The sequence below is a fragment of the Orycteropus afer genome, unplaced genomic scaffold, assembly GCF_000298275.1.
Source record: "Orycteropus afer afer isolate SDZICR_OR568_19922 unplaced genomic scaffold, OryAfe1.0 scaffold00366, whole genome shotgun sequence".
Classification (NCBI taxonomy): domain Eukaryota; kingdom Metazoa; phylum Chordata; class Mammalia; order Tubulidentata; family Orycteropodidae; genus Orycteropus; species Orycteropus afer.
Window position 1 is genome coordinate 2597152 of NW_006921953.1, and position 21480 is coordinate 2618631.

Below are 21480 nucleotides of genomic sequence, written 5' to 3' on the forward strand. Positions count from 1 at the left end.
TGGGTGCTCTGGGAGGAACGGTTGGAGAAAGGACTGGAGGGAGGCAACATGTCTGGCCTGGCAGTAATAGGCCTTGGGTTACTGCTGGTAATCCTGCCTTCCCCTTGTAGGGTTAGAGGAGGTCAGAACATGTGGCCTCCTTGCCGTTTTTGCACCCCTCAACAAGAATACAGAAGATTTAAGCAACACATTTAACAGATGTGACCTAATGGACATATACAGTGCACTGAACCAACATTTACAGGACAAACATTTTCCTCAAGTATTTGCAGAACCATAAAAGCTGACCAAGTATATTACAAAGATCACGGCAAAATGTTTGCAAGAATAAGTATCAAAAAAATAACTGTCATACAATAAATGAACTATTACCTTAATGCAGTTAAGTCAGAGATTAATAGTAAAATGATTTGCAAAACCTAGAATTGGATGATAATACAGCAGTTCTCAAACTTTTTTGGCCTCAGAGTCTCTTTATACTCTAAACAGTTATTGAGGACTCTGAAAGTTTTGTTTATGTGGACTATATCTATCAATAATTACTCTATTTGAAATTAAAACTAAGAAAATTCTAAAATATTTACTATTCTAAAATAATATAATTTAAATGTCATTTAATAGCAATAAACTGTAATTATTATAAATGACATTTTAATTAAAATAACTATATTTTTAAAAATTAGTAAGAAGAGTAACCTTGTTTCTCCATTTTTTCAAATCTCCTTAATATCTGGCTTAATAGAAGGCAGCTAGATTCTTGTATCTGCTTCAGTATTCAGTCTGTTGTGATATCATACATAATGCAGCCTCTGGAACACTCCATAACACACTTATGAAAGAATAAGAGTGAAAAAGGAAAATAACGTGTCAGTATTATTATGAAAGTAGTTTTGACTTCATGGATCCCTGAAAGGGTCTTGATGACCCTCAGGATCCCTGGACTATAGTTTGAGAACCTCTGTAATAATTAAATACTATTTACTAAAATTTATAGGATGCACACTGAAAGTTGTGTTTTCAAGGAAATTTATAATCTTCATGACATTAATCTTTATGGAAGCAGATCTCCAGGTCTTTCTCCCATATAATCACTAGGGAGCTCAAACTACCAGCCTTTTGGTTAGCAGCTGAACACTTAAACATTTGCAACACTAGGGTTTCTTATAGTCTTAACAGTTACAGTAATAAAGAATTAAGCTAAGTATCCATCTTAAGAAATTAAAGAAGAACTGAATAAATCCAAAGAAAATAAAAGAAAACAAGGGGAGAAGATAAAAATAAATAATACCGTGAATGAAAAAGGGATTTAATGATAGAGATTAAAAAGATGATAAGAAAATATGAACAATAAACATATGCAATAATTTTGAACTCTCAGATGAAAGAGACAAACTCCTCAGAAAGTATAATGCAGAAGAACTAACCCAAGAAGCAGTAAAACTTTTAAGGAAATTGAAGCAGGAATCAAATATCTTTCCTTAAAGAAAAGAGAAGGCCCACATTGTTTAATGGGTGATTTTTACCAAACTTTCAAGCAACAATTCATATAAGACACATGTTATTTGTGTAAAATATAGTAATTGTTTACATAGAAAAACCAAAACTAAGTCACATAAAGATTATTGGAAATAAGCAGCAAGTTCAGCAAGGATATAAGATTAATATACAAAAGTCCACATTTTTATAAAGAGAAGTCATTGCTTATGACAGTATCAAATGTGAAGGAATAAATCTAATGATGTGTAGGATCTCTCTAGGGAAAATTACAGAACATGGAGAGGTATACAATGTTCATGGATAGGAAAATTCAGTATTGTGAAAACATCAATTCTTTCCAAACTGATCTACAGATTTAATGAAATTATCCAATCTAAGTCCTGATAGAGTCTTTCATAAACTATTTAAAGATAATGTAAAAATTTATATGAAAGAGTAAAGGGTCAGAAATAGCTAGAATTCTCCTGAATAAAAAAAAAACAGGCAAAAAGGTAATTTTTCTTTGAAATTCTAGTGATAAATGTGGTACAGGCACAGATAGATAAAGTGGCCAGTAGAACAGAAATAAGAGCCCAGAAACAGACTTGCTCATGTATGGAACTCTGGTTATATAACAGAGGTGGCACATGAGATCAGTGAGGAATAAAGAGAGCTGAAAAGCAAACCAAACCAAGCTCACTGCCATCAAGTCGGTTCTGACTCACGGCAATCCCCACTGGGTTTCCAAGGCTGTAAATATTTATGGAAGTAGATTGCCCCATCTTCCTTCTGCGGAGCAGGTGGTGGGTTTGAACTTCTGACCTTCTGGTTAGCAGCCAAATGCCTTATCCACTACACCACCAGAGCTCCTTAAAGAAAGCTGAAGAAAGACATTATTCACCTGCCCAAATGTCAAAGTGGATTCCTGTTTACACTATATACAAGATAAATTCCAGATGGATTAAGGACTTAATGTCAAGAACAAAGTGTTAAAACACCTAATAGAAATGTAGCTGAGTATCTTTTGGACTTCTTGTTGTTTTTGTTAGGTGCTATTGAGTCGGCTCTGACTCAGTGACTCCATGTACAACAGAATGAAACACTGCCTGGTCCCACGCCAGCTTCACAATCCTTGCTATACCTGAGCCCATCGTTGCAGCCACAGTGTTGTTTAGACTTAGGCGAGGTAGGGATTTCTTTAACAAAGCATTGTTTATAAGAGAAGATATTGAGTTGTTGACCATGTAAAATTAAGAACTTTTGTTAACCAAAAAATACTTAAAAGAAGTGAACAGAAAAGTTATATACTGGATGAACATGTTCAAAACATACACAATTGACAAAGGATTAGTAACAAGACACACAAACACACACACACAAAGCTCCCACAAATAAATAAGAAAAACACTATGGCCCAATTGAAAACTGGGCAAAAACTACAAAAGGCATTCCAAAGAAGAGGAAACATGGTTTTGCATAATTTGAAATCAGGGACTAGCATCTGAATACCACAATGAGATACTATTTTAGACCCACTTGATTGGCAGAATAAAAAGGTGTTGAAGAGGATGTGGATATACAGAAGCTCCTATACACTACTGAGGAGAGGTGTTAACTTGTGAACTACTCTGGAACACAGATGTCATTATCTCTTAAAATGGAGGGTGAAGACATACCCTGTGACCTGGCAATTCCACTCTTAGGCATATACATGAAATAAACTCTTACACCTGCACAACAGAGACTTGTAAAAACTGTTCATAGCAGCACTGTTCCACAATATGGAAAACCTGGAAGCACATCAGCAGGAATGGGTGAATAAATTTAGGTATATTTACACAACGACATACTATGAAACAGTCAAAACAAATGAACGTCAGTAACACACCATATGGATGATTCTTAATAATAAAAACTTATATGAGAAAAATAAGTCCCCAAAGTGTAGTATAGTATGAGATACTTTTTTTTTATATATATATATAAGTTAAAAACAGCTGAAATAAAAAATGCCATCTTTTAGGAGAAACATACAGGCACAATAACAACATAGAAAGGGTAACTGGGACAAAATGAACATGGGATTCAGAGTGACAAGTGACCTGGAGTCAGAAGCAATGAGATGGGATTGGGATATTCAGAGGGTTTGATACAGGTTATTTTGTCAAGTCCTAGCTTTTATTTGGGATGATGGGTACTCAGATGCTTATAACACTAATAAAAGTAACCAATGAACTGACTAACCAAAAGAGGGCTGTTCAGGGTCAGATGAGGAGAATCTGTCATGAACCAAGGATTATATATATTCTTAATTCAGTGCACTTGAAATTCAAATAAAAAAAGATAAACAAAAGTCAGGATCAAGTCCCACCTGCTTATCTGTCTGTCACCTCTTTGGATGGCTAATTTCTCCTCATCCTTGAGACTCAGCTCTGGACTCACCTTCTATACAAAGCCTCCCACCTCTCAGCCCCTCTCGCCCTAGTGCTCACAGGACTGGGAACACACTACTTGCATTAAACCATGAGCTTGTGATCATGTGTCTGAGTCTGTCTCCACCTGCCCCCTCACACCTACATGTACAGTGAGCATCTCTAGGGCAGAGGACACTTAAGTGACACTTTGCTGAAAGCACCAGCCTTCTGCCACAGCCAAAGTGATCATTTCCCTCCTTAACGACCTTCTCTGCCTTACCCACTTTGCCAGTCCTGACGTGTTTCAATGCCCTATTCAAACTGTTTTTTGTGTTTCTTTCCCTCAACTCCCTATCCCTTCCTACCTCCCTGTGCCCAGATCTGGGTCTCTCTTCTCTTGCCTGGACCAGTCTCTCTATACTTCCTGTTCTTTCTCTTGCCAGAGATCTTTCCAAAGTGTGCTTCAGGACTCATTTCTCCCTGATTGAAATTCTCCTAGGCTTCCTCACTGCCTTCAAGACCAGTCCAAACTCCTCACCTCTTCACAGCAAGGCTTCTGTTTGGAAGCACACTCCCTGTACCCACCCTGCACTTGCTCTCTCTGGGCCTCTGAACAGGCCCTTGCTTCTCCTGCAATACAAGGGCCAACTTAAGGAGAGTTCTTGACTGTGTACCCCAAGGACAAGGAGCTGTCCCCTCCTCTAAGGGGCTACCGTAAAGTGAACACTGCTCTGAACCATATCTGTTGCTCAAACTGAGCTCCTTGCACAGCTTAATCAGCTCTGTAGCTCCGGCACCAGGCACAGAGCCTGGTACACAGTATGCAGATTGTGCTGGAATGAGGTGGGGGAGGAGGGACACTTGCATTCTTGCTATGTATTTTTCAGGGGCATGGTCCCTTGTAACAACTTTAGGATGGAGGCTCACTTTTTTAAATGTATTGTTTCTTCCTCAGACCTGTTAGCTCCCCGTGGACAGTGTAACGGATAAACTGTATCCCTCAAAATGTGTTGGTATCCTAACCCCTGTACCAGTGGATGTGAGCCCATTTGGAAAGCTGGGTTTGTTATGTTAATACAGTTTTACCACTGCAGGGTATGCCCTAAACCCAATCACTTCTGTGTTATAAAAAGGTCAGATTAGACACACAGGCACACATGGTGGAAGACAGACACCAAGCCAAGGAACCAAGGAATGCCCAGGGGCTATTGACACAGAAGGAATCAATGTAGCTGAAACCCTGACATGGGCTTATAACCTCCAGAACGCCAGAGAAAATCCGTTCTTTAAAGCCACCCACTTGTGGTGTTTCTGTTACAGCAGCATGACGTAAGACAGTATCCTAGCAGTCTTGGTGCTGGGCCCAGGGCCTTTGCTCACTAAGGATGAGCCAGTTTTCCAGGCCCAGCAGAGCCCAGTGAGTGCCCCCACCCCGGAGCCCTTACTCACCGTGTTGAAGTACTCAATGCCAGTGGCTTCAAATGCCCTCGCCACAGCTTGGGTTGTGGCCACGCAGGCAAGAGGGTGGCCATTGCCAATGGGCTTGCCCATGGTGACAATGTCAGGGACAAAGTCCTCTCCCTGCAGCTGGAAGGCCCAGAAGTGCTTGCCCACACGACCAAAGCCAACTTGAATCTCATCGGCGACAAAGACCCCTCCAGCCCTGTGGATGTGCCTGTGGCAGAGGACAGAGGACGGATGAGAGCTGTGGGAAGGGGATGGACCCAGAGGTGGGAGATCTTGGAGCTCTGACTAAGGTGGAGGTCTTGGGCTAATGGCTGGCCTTTGTTTCTATAGGGTTTTTTCCTAAAAATTCTGGCAAACAGGCCAGGTTGAAGATGGGGTTCAGGACAAAGGTTGGGAAATGCCCTTAGGGTCCTTCCCTCCCAGGGGCTGCCCCCTGCCACCTACTCACTCAGCCACTCTTGCGAAGTAGCCCGCAGGGGGGATGATCTGCCCTCCCACACTGGGCAGAGACTCAATGAAGAACGCTGCGATCTGTGGATGAGAGGGGACATCCGGAACCACCTGGCTGCGTGCAGTAGCCAGCTCAGGTTGTCCTGCTGACGTGGCTCAGTGCTGGCTACAAGCGGGCTGAGAAGGCCACTTGTGAACCTGACTATAAGCTCCACAGCCAATGGAGGGGTCTTGATGCTACTTTCTTTCAGCCTCAAACCAACTCTTACCACTGGGATGTCCCCCAGGCCCCTCGCACTCTGCATGGTCCACACCATAAAGCTGTTTCTTTCTTCTATCCCTTTATCTGGGGACCAGCACCACCCCTGTTCCATCCTCCAGGGCAGAAATCCGGCCTCTCACCTTGATCTAACCCTTCGCTCATCCAATCACAGCCCATTGGTTCTCCCTCTGTGACTTCTCTGCAGTCCACACCTTCCCTCCAACTGTATGCTCCGGCCTCCTGGTGGACCTGCCTATTTCTGCCTTAGACTATGGCAGCTGCCTCCTGTTTGGCTCTTCTAGTGTGTCACTGCACGGCCACCAGAGAATATGTCAACCCAGAGGCCTGAGCTCAGAGCTGCCCTGAGTAAATCCCTCACCCTTTTTTCCTGAGCAATGACTTCAGAGCTGTGGCTTCGCCTTGGAGGGAACTAAGAGGCCACTATCAGGATGAGGGATGGTGGACGGGAGGGGAAGCCCCTTTCCGTCCCTGTTTGCAACCAGAGCAATTCTCTTTTCACATTTTATATAACTGGGTGAAGAGCGTTTGAAACACACAGGCTTGCAGGATCCAGTACAAAACAAACACACTGCATTGAGTTGATTCTGACTCATAGCGACCCCCTTTGGGTTTCCAAGGTGGTAAATCTGTACGGAAGTAGATTACTTCATCTTTCTCCCTCAGAGCAGCTGATGAGTTTGAAGTGCCAATCTTCTGGTTAGCAGTCAAATGCAGGATCCAGTCCAGGTGGCCCTATTTTGGCCCTGCCAACCTCCAGGCTGCAAAGTTGCCTTCGTTTGCTGTGCAGACTGTATTAAGCTTGCCTCTCCTCTGGTGGAACCTTCCCGAGAGCTTCACTCCATCTCTAATGGCCTCCCTCCTGCTCTCACATGGCCATCCCTATTCCTAGGTATGACATGTCTCTGCTGTCTCCACTCTTCCCACTCCATTTCCACCACCCATGGTGTCCTGGTGAGGCCTCCACATTGCTCACTGGGCCTTCCAGCCTCCTCATGATCACCTGCCTGCAGGCTCGCCTCATTCAAACCACTGTCCACACAGCCTGAGGGAGCTCTGTAGAGCACAGCCCTGATGCCATTACTCTTCTTCAAACCCTCCCATGGTTGCCCTTGCCTCCAGGGAAGAGTATCAGTCCATAACACCTGGTACCTGGGGGTACCTGGACCCTACCTGCCCCTGTGGGCCCCCCCTGACTTGATCAGCCAGGCCCCACACCCTACATGGCTCTTCCCCTCTGGGCAATGCTACCCACCATCTACAGAGTATGCCTGTCCCCTTCTACTCTCCTACCTCTGCTGTGTGGCTAACTCCTAACCTGTTACTACTGAAATAAGGTAGCACCTTTGACATGGACTGAATTGTGTGCCCCCCCCCCACTCATACATGATGGAATCCTAACCCCTATATCTGTGGGAGTTCTGTGCAGTGGTTAAAGCATTTGGCAGCTAGCCAAAAGATCAGCAGTTCAAACTCACCAGCCACTCTGAGGGAAAAAGATGAGGCTGTCTGCTTTCATAAAGATTTATAGCCCTGGAACCCTATGAGGCAGTTCTACTCTGTCCTATGGGGTCACTATGAGTCGGAATCTACTCGATGGCAGTAGGTTTGACTTTTGGTTTCTACCTGTGGGTGTGATCTAATCTAATGCAATGTAATCACTTTTTGTAATGCAATCTAATGTAATATAATCAAGTGATCAGTTGAGCTCATGCCAGTGTAGGGTGGCTCCTAATCACTTCTGTGTTATGAAAGGAGCATACTGGACAAAGAAATATGTATACGTGGGGAAAAGAAAGGCACTATGTGAGGATGTCTATAAGCCAAGGAACCAAGGAACGACCTACAAGTAAGGAATCAATATGGCCGAGACCCTGACTTGGGCTTTTTGCCTCCACAACTATGAGAAATAAATTTCTGTTCTTTAAAGCCACTGTGGTGTGGTGAATTACTGGGTATGGATCATCTAGCCATGGTCTCTGTGATTCCCACCAGATGACTGGGAGGAACTATGCAAATATAAGGTGCTTGTGGCTCACCAAGGGGATTGAATAGCTTGTTAATAATGTAAATAAAGTACATGGCACCCTTGTGGGGGTGGTTGTTGTAGTAGGAGTTGGCGCTGACTCATAGTGACACTATGTACAACAAAATGAAAAACCGCTCCATCCTGTGAATTCCTCACAATCTTTTTTATGTTCGAGTCCGTCATTGTAGTCACTGTGCCAATCCATCTCGTTGAGGGTCTTCCCATTTTCTGCTGACCCTTCACTTTACCTTTATCCTTCTGCAGGGACTGGTCCCTTCTGACAACATGATCAAAGTAGGTGAGACAAAGTCTGGCCATTCTTGCTTCTAAGGAGTATTCCAGCTGCACTTATCCAAGACAGATTTGTTCGTTCTTCTGGCAGTCCATGTTATTGTCAGTATTCTTTGCCAACATCACAAGTCAAAGGCATCAACTTCCTTGGTCTTCCTTATTCATTGTCCAGTTTTCATATTCATATGAGGCAATGAAAATACCATGGGTTGGGTTAGGCACACCTTATCTTTTTTTTTTTTTTATTGTGATTTGGGTGAAGATTTACAGAGCAAATTCACTCTCCATACAGCAGTTCACATATACTTTGTCTCATGTCATTGACCAAAATTTACAATGCAGCAGCTCCCCTCCCACTTCCTCCCCATAGTTACCACTTCCCAGTATCCATCCCTCCATACTCTCCTGCCCCCTGAGCTGTCTCCCTGTGCATAAGCAGCCCTTCCTTCTCCCATGATTGTTCTCTCCAGGGCGTGTGTCTACTTGAGGTAAATGTTCAACTCACATGCCTGTACTTTGTTTGGCTGGAAACCACAGGTGTGGGTTCAATTCCAGACCTGAAGGGCAGCTAGGGGCCATAGTCTCAGTGGTTTCATCAGGCTCTATTGGACCAGCAAACCTGGTCCCAACCATCCTTTTTTTTTTTTTCCCTCCAAATGATTTTGAGTTTTGTTCCACATTGTTCTCCCTCTCTATCCAGGATCTCCTACATCCCTTCCAAGTGGATGACAGTGGTAGCCGGGCACCATCTAGTTCTTCTGGTCTCATAGTTGTATAGGTTGCAGATCGGATGGTGTACCAGTCGTGGGGACTGATTGTTTCCATTAATTTTGGTTTTCTTCTTTCTTCTTTGCTCTTGATGAGGAGAGACCCATCGTTGCATCTAGATGGCAGCTTGCTAGCTTTTAAGATCCCAGTCCACTACTCACCAAAGTAGGAGGTGGAACAATGTTTTGTATAGTATGTTATGCCAATTGAGCTTGATGTCCCCTGTGACCATGGTCCCAAGCCCTCACGATCAACTACTCGGTTGCTCTGGGTAGCTGGCTGTGACCAAGCAGTGACCACAACCTAGCCCCTTGTCAGCTGTACCATACACCTGGGGATTCTGATCATTCACATAAACTTATAGGACCATTGTCTGCCAACCTTATATATGATCCTGGATACACTCCCCACATAGACATACCTAATCGTTTAGCCTGTCCACCTATCTATCCATCCATGTACCCATGTTTACCTTCACTGAGAACTCAGTACTGTATATGCAAAAGGGTTCATATTTGTTGTCTGTACTTCCCTTGTACCTCTCTATGTCTTTCTCATCCTCAATGCTGTCATATTGGTCACTCACATTTGGTACGTTGCCTTTCTCTTCACCCAAATCAATATTTATCACTATCTATCTAACGGCAGTCCCTCCCCTCCCCTCCCACTCCTGGTAACCAACAAAGAAAATTTCCTTCAATAGATAAACCTTTCCTTAATTTTTACAATAACGGACTAATACCATATTTGTCCTTTTGTGATTGACTTATTTCACTCAGCATAATGTCCTCCAAGTTCATTCACATTATGCGGTGTTTTGCAGATTCTACATTATTCTTTAGCTTTGCATAGTATTCCATTGAGGCACACCTTATCTTCAAAGTGATATCTTTGCTCCTTAACACTTTAAAGAGGTCTTTTGCAGCAGATATGCCCAGTGAAATATGACATTTGATTTCTTCACTGCTGCTTCCATTAGTGTTGACTGTGGATCCAAGTAATTTGAAATCCCTGACAAATTCAATCTTTTCTCCATTTATCATGATGTTGCTTATTGGCCCACTTGTGAGGATTTTTTTTTTTTTTTTTATGTTGAGGTATAATCCGTACTGAAGATTAGTCTTGATGTTCATCAGTAAGTGCTTCAAGTCTTCACTTTCAGCAGGCAGGGTTGTGTCATCTGCATATTGCAGGTTAATGAGTTTTCCTCTAATCCTGATGCCTTGTTCTTCTTCATGTAGTCCAGCTTCTTGGATTATTTGCTCAGCATATAGACTGAATAAGTATGGTGAAAGGACACAACCCTAACACACACCCTTCCTGATTTTAAGCCATGCACTAGCCCCTTGTTCTGTTCGAACCACAGCTTCTTGGTCTATGTACAGATTCCCCATGAATACAATTAAATGTTCTGAAATTCCCATTCTTTGCATATTACCCATAACTTATTATGATCCCCACAGCTGAATGCCTTTGCAAGTCAATAAAACACAAGTAAACATCGTTCTCATATTTGCTCTCAGCCAAGATCCATCTGACATCAGCAGTGATATCCCTTGTTCTACATCCTCTTCTGAGCTGAATCCAGCTTGCATTTCTGGAAGTTTCCTGTCAATATACTGCTGCAACTGTTTTTGAATTATCTTCAGCAGAGTTTTACTTGGGTGATATTAATGACATTGTTCAATAATTTCCAGTCTGCTGGATCACCTTTCTTTGGAATGGGCACAAATATGGATCTCTTCCAGTCAGTTGGCTATGTAGCTGCCTGCCAAATCTCTTGGCATAAGTGAGTAAGTGCCTCCAGTGCTGCGTCTGTTTGTTGAAACATCTTAATGAGTTTTCCATAAATTCCTAGGGCCTTGTTTTTCACTAATTCCTCCAGTGCAGCTTTGACTTCTTCCTTCAATACCACTGGTTCTTGAGCATATGCTCCTCCTGAAATGGTTGAACACTGACCAATTCTTTCTGGTACAGTGACTGTATATTCCTTCCATCTTCTTTTGATGCATCCTACCTAATTCAATATTTTGCTCATAGAATCCTCCAATATTGCAACTCGAGGCTTGATTTTTTTTCCCACTTGTCAGTTTGTTGTAAGGTGGTGGCTTGCAGGTTGCTGTGAGGCTGGAGGCTATGCCACTAGTATTTCACATACCAGCAGGGTCATCTATGGTGGACAGGTTTTCAGTGGAGCTTCCAGATTAAGACAGACTGGGAAGAAGGACAGGGCCACCTACTTTTTCCAGAAAAAACTGGTCACTGAAAACCTTGTGTGGAAATAAGGTATATGGAACCCTAATGTGTGGATTGGTCAGTTTTGTCATTCTGCTAGGTTTACAATGAGCCCTCCTAGAGGCAGAAAGGGGGATCTCACTACCATCAAGAAAGAGCAGCCTGAAATCGATGGAGTGTGTCCTTGGACCCAAGACCCCTGTGCTGAGACAATGGCAGAGAGACAGCAGGGAGATAGGGGCAGTGGAGGCAGAAGAACCAACAGACCAGCACAATACAGAGAGGTGGGCTTACTAGTCCATGAAGCAAGAAAGCCGAGAGTACATTTGGGCAGGAGGGTCGCTGGTAGAGTGTACCTATAAGCAGAGCTAAAAGAGCTCTGTAATACCTGCCCAAGTAGAGCAGAGACCTGGCTGAGAGGCCAACGGCCAAAGAGAAGCGTACCTGCAGGTATAGCAGAGGGAGGCTGTCATGATCAAATAATTATATCCTGAGCATTCCTGAACCTGAATTGTAACCTGTTGCTTCCCTAATAAACTCCATAACCTTGAGTATTGTTTGTGAGTTCTGTATGGCTATTGCAATGAATTATTAAACCCAGAAGAGAAGCGGTGAGTGCCGTGGGAGTGATGGTTGGTGTCAGATTTGGTAAAAAGGCTAGAGGGTGGTGGCATGTCTGGCCTCACAGAAATAAGCCTGAGGTTGCTGATGGTGATTCTCCTTCTTGTGAACTTAGAAGAGGTCAGAGATGCCACTCCCATGCCCTGTTTGCAGTCACCCATTTCTGTTACAGCAGTTCTAGGAAACTAAGACAACCTCCTCCAAAGATCCCTCCGTCCCACCCATACCCACAAGCCTGGGTTAGGTGCTGCAGCTTCCCATCACACTCAGATGTATCTCTATCCATGCCCTCATCAGTGTATTGGAACTCTCTGCTGAGCATGTTAACTCGCCCTGGACTCCTCAAGGGCAGGGGTTGGCCTGCTTCCCTTTTGGGCTACCAGCATCCTGCACAGAAGGAATGACATCTGGTGCCAGCAGGACTCAGCAGGTGTGAAAGGTGGTTACCTTCCTGCCCCTCTCCTGGGCACTGTTGATCACACGCTCCACATCACTGGCATAGGCCTCTCCAGGGTTGGGGTGGTCCTCCCGGTAGGGGCCTCGGTAGGTGTCTGGGAGCAGTGCCTGTGGGGAGTGACAGCACTGTGTCACTGGGTGTAAGGGTGGGCCCTGAACTACTGCCGAAGTAGGCAGTGCATACCACGTGGACCCACTCCTTCTGGCCGTCCAGGTTCCGGAACTTGTAGGGGCTGATGTCGATCAGGGAGCTCAGATGGCCGTGATATGCACTGGGAAGAGAGGGAGGTGGGCTTAAGCGTAGGTGGCAGGGACTCTGCCTGTCTCAGAAGACATGCAAGGAAGGCTGACATTCCTGTCACAGCACCATGTCCTTGGGCTGGGAGTCAGCAAATTTTCCTGGCAATGCCACCTACTAGCTATGAAATGGAGGATCATCATTTAATTGTTCTGGGTCCAGCTTTCTCCTTTGGTCACAATGAGTCTTAAAGTGTGATCGTGCTCCATGCCAACCCCTGGGCCTGTGTACATCAGATACTCAATATAGGGGTGTGACTGTTGGGACCCACACCCATCTGTGAGTTTGGCTTGCATACTGCTGTGATATTGGAAGCTATTTCACCGGTATTATCAAATACCAGCAGGGTCAGCCATGGTAGACAGGTTTCACACTAAGACAGACTTGGAAGAAAGGCCTGGTGATATACTTCTGTAAATTAGCCAATGAAAACCCTATGGAGCACAAAAGAATATTGTCTGATATAGCGCTGGAAGATGAGCCCCTAGGTTAGAAGGCACTCAGAATACACAGTGGCCACAGCAGTAGACTCAAGCATACAATGATTATGAAGATGGTATAAGACTCTACATTTTGTTCTGTTGCACATGGGGTCACTGTGAGTTGGAGTCGACTGGATGGCAACTAACAATGATAGCTGTCGAGACAGCTTTCATATTTTAAAGGTTGTGATAGTTGATGCTGTGCGTCAACTGGGCCATGATTCTCAGTGGTTTAGTAGTTACTATAAAGTAATGTCCCATGATGAGATCTCATGTAATGCAATGACCTCCATGGTGAGATCGGCTATGAGCAGCCAGTGAGTTGAAATAAAGTTTCCGCAGGGGTATGGCCTGCTTCCAATATTTATGGACATCCTGGCAAAGCTCTATGGCTTTTTTACTTGAGATCCTGCATCTGGCTCATCATCATCTGGACTTGAACCAGTGGCCTCCTGGATTGCCTGCTGATCTTGGGACTGTTGCCTCCACAGCCTGTGAGCCAACAGTCTGCCATTTTATCTGCTGATCTCGGATTCATCAGCCTCCAAAGCCTATTGTATTATGTGCCCATCATCAGGCCCTGCAGCTGTCTGAGTCAGGAGAAGCCTCCAGCTTAACCTCTGACCCACAGACTTGGGACATGCCAACCTCTACAACTGCATGAGCCATTTCTTTGAGATAAGTTTTTCTCTTCTTTCTATACATAAGGTTCACTGGTATTGCTTCTTCAGAGAACCCAGCCTAAGACAAAGGCTGTGGGACAAACTTTCACCACCTTACATTCTCTGCTCCCTGGGAGATGTCCTTGCAGAACAGTGTGACTTGGGGAAAGAGCCCTGCTGAGGTCTCTATGGTCCCCTGCCCTTCCTGTCAGGCCTCCCTGCAGTAGCCCAGGCCCTTCATCCTGACTGGCCTAAAGCACCCTGGGATGGTTAATTGTATGTGTCAACCTGGCAAGGCTACAATGCTCAGTTGTTTGGTCAAACAGTAGTCTAGATGCTGTTATGAAGTAGTTAAAACAAAAACCTTAACCCATGGCAACCTCAGGTCTGTCAGAGCAGAAATGTGCTCCACAGGATTTCTAGTGACTGATTTTTCACAAGTAGATTGCCAGGCTTTTCTTCTGAGGCACCTTTGAGTGGACTCAAACCTCCAAGTTTTTGGTTAGCAGCTTACTGCATTAACCATTTGTGCCATTCAGGGACTCCATGTAGTAGTTACAAGTGATTAATCAATTGGCCTTAAGGTAGATTACCCTTGCTAATATAGATGGGCCTCATTCAATCAGTTGAATGAGGCCTGAAGAGAAAAAAGAACGTTTTCCTTAAGGTGTAAAGAGCCATTGTGCCAGAATTCCTCCACTCTTATCATTGCCTGACCTATGGATTTTGGGACACAGGTCTACAGTTGTCTCCAGCCTGTCACCTGACCTACAGATTTTGGACTTGCCAGCCCCCACAATCACATGAGTCAATTCTTTAAAATACTTAAAATGCTCTCTCTATATATATCTTAAAAACACATACACACAAATAAAAGTCTTTGCTGCTGGGTTGATTCTGACTCTTTGGGACCCCATATGTTACACAGTAGAACTGCTCCAGAGGGTTTTTGTGGCTGTGATCTTTATGGAAGCAGACTGACAGGCCTTTCTTTCAAGGTGCTGCTGGGTGGGTTTGAATCCCCAATCTCTAGATTAGCAGGTGAGTGTAAACCATTTGTGTCACACCCCACAACCTTATATATATCTTACTGTTTTTTTTTTTTTTGTCCAGAAGACCCTGACTAAGACACACCTGAAGTCAGAGTCTCACTGATCCCCAATAAGTTCAAAGGCCCAAGGCTTATAGGAGGGGCAGGGCTGTGAGTTACACTTACTGGTCCAGTACCACCACGTCCTGGTGTCCTGTGTATTGGCGGGCCAACCTCAGGGCCAGGTCGTTGGCTTCTGACCTGTGGCACAAAAGGTGGGCCCTGCTCAGATGGCCAATCGAGGGCACAGTCAGGGCAATACTGCCACTCTGCCCTCCCTCATTTTTTTCTTTTTTAAAAATTATTGTGCTTTGGGTACACATTTACAAAGCAGATTTGTTTTACATTCAACAGTTCATGTACATTTGATTTCAGGGCACTGATTAGCATTCCCAACCATAAAAAAAATTCTCCTCCCCTCTCCTGCCTGTGATTACTCCCTCTCTGTATCCTTCTTATCTATGCATTCCTGTCTGTCCAGCTTTCCCTCTATGTAAATGCTGCCCCTCTGGTGTCTCATGGCTGATTGATCTAAGGGGAGCATCTTCCTAGAGTAGGTGGGTGCATCACCCTGGGGTAGATGTTCTCCATGTAGGTCTTTCTAACATTAGGCTGAGGGCCAGTCCATGGAAGTGAGTCCATTTCTAGTCCTGAAGGGTAACCCATGGCCACAGTCTCAGGGGTTCTACCTGCCCTCCTTCCTTATGATGGGTTCCCACAGACAGGCCCCTTCACTAGCAAGATGGTTCTCAGGACACAATTCACTTAGTAAATGTTTATCAAATGCCTTCTCTCTGCTAGGCATGGTGGTTAGAACTGGGGGCTAATACAGTTAGTAAAACTGACTGGCCCTGGACCTCATGAAGCTTACACTACAGCATGTGTCATGGAAGCAAAAGGATGGAGAATGAAACTAATTGTCAGTTTGATAAACACTTCAATGGAAACAAGGTGCTGAAAGAGAGGATGCCAGATGGCCTTGCTTCAGAGTGGGTCTGGGAAGACCCCTGTGAGGAGATAACACATGCAATGAGTCCTGAGAGGGAAGGACCAGCCACTTAGAGAAGTTTCCAGGCAGACAGAGCAGCATGCACCAAGGCCCTGGGAAGGAAATGAGCTCAAGGAACTAAGAGAGGGTGGGGGAGGGTCTAACCAGGGCAGGGCAAGGCAGGGCAGGGCAGGGTACTGCCTGGTTGGGAGAAGTAGAAGGGCATGCAGGGGCCAGGTTTCAGGGCTTTGTGGGCCTCGAAAGGCACCTGGGTTGAATTTGCAGTGCCCTGGAAAGCCACGAAAGGATTTTAATCAGAGAAGGGACATGACTCAACACATTTCAGTAGGCAGCCTCTGGCTGTGTGTCTAACAGAGTAGAAAGAATGAAAGCAGGGGAGGGTAGACTTAGAGAAGGCTGTCCAGGGAGAGCTGGGGGTGCTATGGGGGTGCAGAGAGGTGGTTGGATGCAAGAGATATCCAAACAGACTAGGCAGGGCTTGATGTGGCACTGGGAGGAGGAGAGAGACTCCTGCCTTGAATGACTACTCCAAGGTCACGGAGGAGGCATTTACAAGGTGGGGGTGTGGGGAGAGTCTTCTTGGTAAGGCCTGGGGTAGATGCCAGCACCAATTCCCATAGCAGGTGCTGGTGGAAGACAAGCAAGAACTCACTTTGGACATGTTAAGTTGGAGATATTTGTCAGATGTGAGGTGGACATTTAAAGCCTAAGTCTATCAAAATTATACACACACACACACACACACACACACCAGGTTTGCTGGTCTGATATGCCCTTCAGGTCTGGAATTGAACTTACTCCTATGACTTCCAGCCAAATAAAAGACTGGCATATGGGGTGAACGTTTACATCAGGTAGATACATTCCGTGGAGAGATCAATCATGGGACAACAGAAGGGCAGTGTTTGCACAGGGAGACCACTGGGAGGTGGGCAGAAGTGTATGGGAGGGAAGGACACAGGGAAGAGTTAATTAAGGGGAGGAAGTGGGAAGAGAGCTGTTACACTGTGGGAAATTGCAGTCAGCATCATGAGACAAAATATCTATGAACAGCTGTATGGAAAATGAAATTGCTGTGTAAACTTTCACCCAAATCACAATAAAAATTAAAACAAACAAACAAAAAAAAACCTGAGTCTAGAACACATGGGTAATATTTACGCTTGGGGCATCGATGAGGGAGTTATCAGCCTAGAGATGACAGTTACAGCCATGGGAATGGATAAGACCACGAAGGGAGAGGGTTTGGAGAGGAAAATAGCCTGAGACCAACCCTGAAGAATAAAGGAGGAGGAGCCAGCAAAGGAAAGAGGAGAGAGGCCAGAGAAGTTGGAAGGAGACCACGAGAGTACGGTGTCCCAGAAGCAAGACGAGAAATATCTCCCAAGGAAGTGGTTCAGTCTGTCAAATACTGCCAAGAGACAGAGCATGACAGGGCAGCAGAGACTGCTGGAGTTGGCACCATGGAAGTCACTGGAACCCACAGAATGCATGTGGTGGAGGAAGCCAGCAGGACTATTCTTTCTTCTTCCACTAAGGAAGCACTTCCCAGAGAACCTGACTAGGAGCCCAAAGAACTTGGGTTCCCACTGTGGCTCCATCGTCTCTAGATGGATGAACCTGGCGGGCTGAACTACTTCTACTTATCTGTAAATTGAAGGTGGTAATTCCCAGAAATTATTGGGGAAGGAGAGGACTAATGAATGTACTACATGAATGGCATTAACAGTGGAATAATCATTACTATACTCTGAACACTCCCAATTGTTGAATGTTCTCTCCGAGGTATGCTGCCTTGTTCTGGGTACACTTTATCTGCCCCTTTCTGTCTCCACTGTCCTAGTCTAAGCTACCATTCCCTTTCACCTGGCCACTGGTTGGTTTCTAACAGTGTCCATTCTTGCTCTCCCTTAGCCCTGATTACATCACTTCCCTGATTAAAACCCTTCAATAGCTTCCCAATGCTCTTAGGATAAAAACAGATTACTCATGTGACTGCTAAGACCCTGGGTGATGGGGCCCCACTGTCCTCTCCAGTGTCAGCTTGCACCCTTTCCTCTCCCTCACTGGCCTTTTTTCAGTTCCTCAAATGTGCTGGCACATTGTGCCCTTCCTGTCAGGGCAAGCCTGGCCTTTGCACAGGCTGTTCCTTTGGTGACCAACTCTGATAAGAGTCCTTCTAATGAGGTGGAAGAACCCTCCCTTTCCTCCTCACCTAGTTGTTTCATGGTCGTCTTTTTTTTTTTTTTTATAGATCTCAGCTTAATGTTACTTATGTAGGGATGCCCTCCTTGACTCTCTTCATTGTACCCTGCACTTTTCCTCCAGACAATGATCCCACTTTGTAATTCTGCATTTCTTTGAAGAATCACTTGATGTTTCTGCTTCTCATTGAGCAACCTGAAGACAAAGGTTAGGGCAGTACCCTCAGCACTGTGCTGTGGATTCGTGAGGCAGAAATCACGGGGTATGTAATTTCATTAACCCCCAACAAGGATCCTGGAGAGGAGCTAACAGCATCCCTGACAGACAAGTAATCTTGATCTGATATGTTACAAACCAGGGTCCATAGCTCGTCTGCTTGGGAGCCAGGCATGTCAAAGGCTGTCCCTCCCTGAAGACCACAAGGTCTACTACTCTGTGTTGCACCCATGCAAGCAACTCTCTCCTTCATTGTCTCACCCTTCTGCCAGGGGCTGGTGCAGTCCACTTACCCAGAATTCAGGAAATAGAACACACAGAGCTGCTCTGGCAGGGTCTCTGAAAGCCTCTGTGCATAATCGATGATGTTGTCATGCAGGTACCGGCTGTTGGTGTTGAGCACCTGGTTCTGTTCATGTGCTGCCCGGACCACGAGAGGGTGGCAGTGCCCAACTAGAAGAAGCCATTCAGTCACCTTGCCAGCCCCTTTTGGCCAGTTCCACCAGGCCTCCCCAGGCTAATGTATAAACCTGGCCTGAAGAGATGCAGCTACAGAGGGAGAGGAGAAAAGGAAGGAGGGGTGTCTGGAGACAGGTGTGTGTGAGAGAGAGACAGAGGGAACGAGGCCTGTTTTGGAGAGGAAGACCTAGGAAGGAGTCACTGAGAACTATCAGAAGGAAATAGTTTTCTGGCAGAAAATATGTCTGGAAAACCCACGTCTTTAAGAAGGCTTCCTGAGGCCTTCTTTTGACAAGGCAGGGGGTCTATCAGCAAGCTTGACTTCACCAGTCAGTGGGGGCTGGAGGTCACCCACATTGCCAAAGGTCAAGGACAATAACAACAGTGAGCCAGTGAGCATGCATTGAAGGCTTGCCATGTGTCAAACCAAAAAAGAACTAACCAGTTGCCATTGATACCTACTCATGGCAGCCCCATGTGTCACAGGAGAATGTGTTCCACAGGGTTTTCAATGGCTGTAATCTTTCATAAGTAGATTGCCAGGCCTTCCTTCAGAAATATCACCAATCTTTTAGTTACTAGCTAAGCACTTAATGGTTTATGCCACCCATGGGCTACCATACATGTCAGGCATGTTCAAAGTAAGTTACATGAATTAATTCACTCAATCCTCCGAAACAGGTAGGTATCTATTATTACATCTGAGGCTCAAAGAAATCAAGTAACCTGCCCAAGATCACAAGGCTGGTAAATGAATGACAGGGATTTGAACCCTAGCAGTCTGGGCTAGAGCCCCTGCTCTTAGCCTCTACTTTATTAACTTCCAATTTGCCTACTGAGTCTCAGACTCCTTTTCCTTCTGTCCTCTCTGGTGGCTCTGTCTGGATGACTGAATTCCTACCTGTTTCTCTAGCCAGCACCTGAAATAGTCAGGGAAGTCCTACTATGACCCCTGCCCACCTGACTCTGGCCCTGCTGGTTTGCTGGTCAAGGCTGAGCTATCTCCCACTTCTGAGCTCTTTAGCAGCTCCTAGCTGGATTAGACCCCCAGACCCAGGTCTCTGGATTAAACATGGTTACCCCTTGGAAACTTCTACATCTATACCATAAAGACTGGGCCTTGTTTGGCCATGGATGCTGGCTCAATTTAACCCGGGTTCTCCACACCCTCTTCAGCCTCAGGATACCCTTAGACCAGGTTCATAGCATTGACCTCCTCTCCTGCCCCTCTAGTCTGAGGGATGATACTGACCGTGAGCCACATTGTTGATGCAATCGAGGTATTCTGCCCCCTGTTCATTGTACATGTACTGTCCCTGGCCCCGGACGATCTTAAGAGGATCCTCAGGGAAAAAGAGTCTGCAGGAAGAGCTGTGGGGACAGGCAAGGGGTGAACAACTTTGTCTAAAAACCTGAAGGTTGAGGTCCACCTATCACATGCCACTTCAGCTCCTTCCCAGTTTTTGGAAAGGATAAAAGCTTGAAAGATGTTGCTTCCCTGTCTTCAGTCTCCCTGTTCCATAACCCACCCCATAAACCAGTTGCCTTTGGGTTGACGCTGACTCATGGCAACCCTATGTGTGTCAGAATAGAACTGTGCTCCATAGATTTTCAATGGCTGATTTTTTGGAAGCAGATTGTCAGGCCTTTCTTCCCAATCGTTTGAGTTAACTATTTGTACTCCAGGGACTCCTCCCAACCCACAGGTGGTTGGAAAGAAGTAAAGAGTTGGGACAAGAAGATGCAAAAAATTAATTTGTTTCTTAAATCATTTCAAGGCTACGTGGTCTTGCTCATTTCTGCATGTACTCACATCTATCTGTCCCTTGGATTTGGAAAAAAGTGGCTGCCCCAGACCGGTGGTGGGCTGAAGGTGGGGTCCTTAAGATTTCCTCGCAGGGAGGGGTGTGACGTTGGGCACCCACATCGGGTCGCTGACCAATGCCCTAACTTGTCTTTGCTAGCCAAGTGGCTCTGTTGTCCGTCCCCCACCCAGTGTCAATCCCAAGCTCCGCCAGAGGCTCCCTCACAGCCATGTTCCTTTGACAGCCCCTCACAGAAGTAAGTCAAATGTCACTTTCTCTAAGGCTGCCTGTCTGTGTACACTATCCTATAGCATCGTCCTTTTGTCCTTTCAGCCTGTTTCTGGGTCACTCTAAAGCTGCCCTGGGTGAGGTCCTCCCACAAGCCTGGATAAAGGCCTTCTCCGAGGGCAATGGCTTCCCAGTGAGGCTGCCAAGAGCTTGGGTAGCGGCTGTAGGCGGAGGCGGCTCACGAGCCTCATGGCAGGCCGAAGGGGCGGCCCAGAGAAGAAGGACGCTGGGGGGCTGTGGCCACAGGGGCTGAGGGCTGCCTGGCCAGGGCTGCGCGCGGTGCTGTTGCTTAGGCTAGGAACCGAAGGCCAACTCGCGCCGTGCAGAGCCGGGTGAAGCCCGGCGGGACTTGGGGCCGGCCGTGCATGCGTCTTGTGTGCGCGCATGGCCCCCCGCGCCATCCCTTGCCCGCCTTGGTACCCGATGAGCCGCCGCCGCAGGGACAGAGTCTCGGTCTTTCCGCGCTGGGTGGCGGCCAT

The 21480-nt window shown here is 45.7% G+C and overlaps 1 protein-coding gene across 1 annotated transcript in view; it reads right to left on the minus strand.

Moving 5' to 3' along the window:
• Nucleotides 1–21480, minus strand: part of PHYKPL (5-phosphohydroxy-L-lysine phospho-lyase) — a 38167-nt gene extending 16687 nt beyond the window's left edge. The window contains exons 1-8 of the mRNA XM_007952984.1: nucleotides 21422–21480; nucleotides 20161–20279; nucleotides 18743–18902; nucleotides 15146–15220; nucleotides 12672–12759; nucleotides 12479–12595; nucleotides 5806–5888; nucleotides 5340–5565 (exon numbers count right to left, since the gene is read on the minus strand). Coding sequence (XP_007951175.1) covers nucleotides 5340–5565; nucleotides 5806–5888; nucleotides 12479–12595; nucleotides 12672–12759; nucleotides 15146–15220; nucleotides 18743–18902; nucleotides 20161–20279; nucleotides 21422–21480 — 927 coding nt within the window. The remainder of the gene's footprint in view (nucleotides 1–5339; nucleotides 5566–5805; nucleotides 5889–12478; nucleotides 12596–12671; nucleotides 12760–15145; nucleotides 15221–18742; nucleotides 18903–20160; nucleotides 20280–21421) is intronic.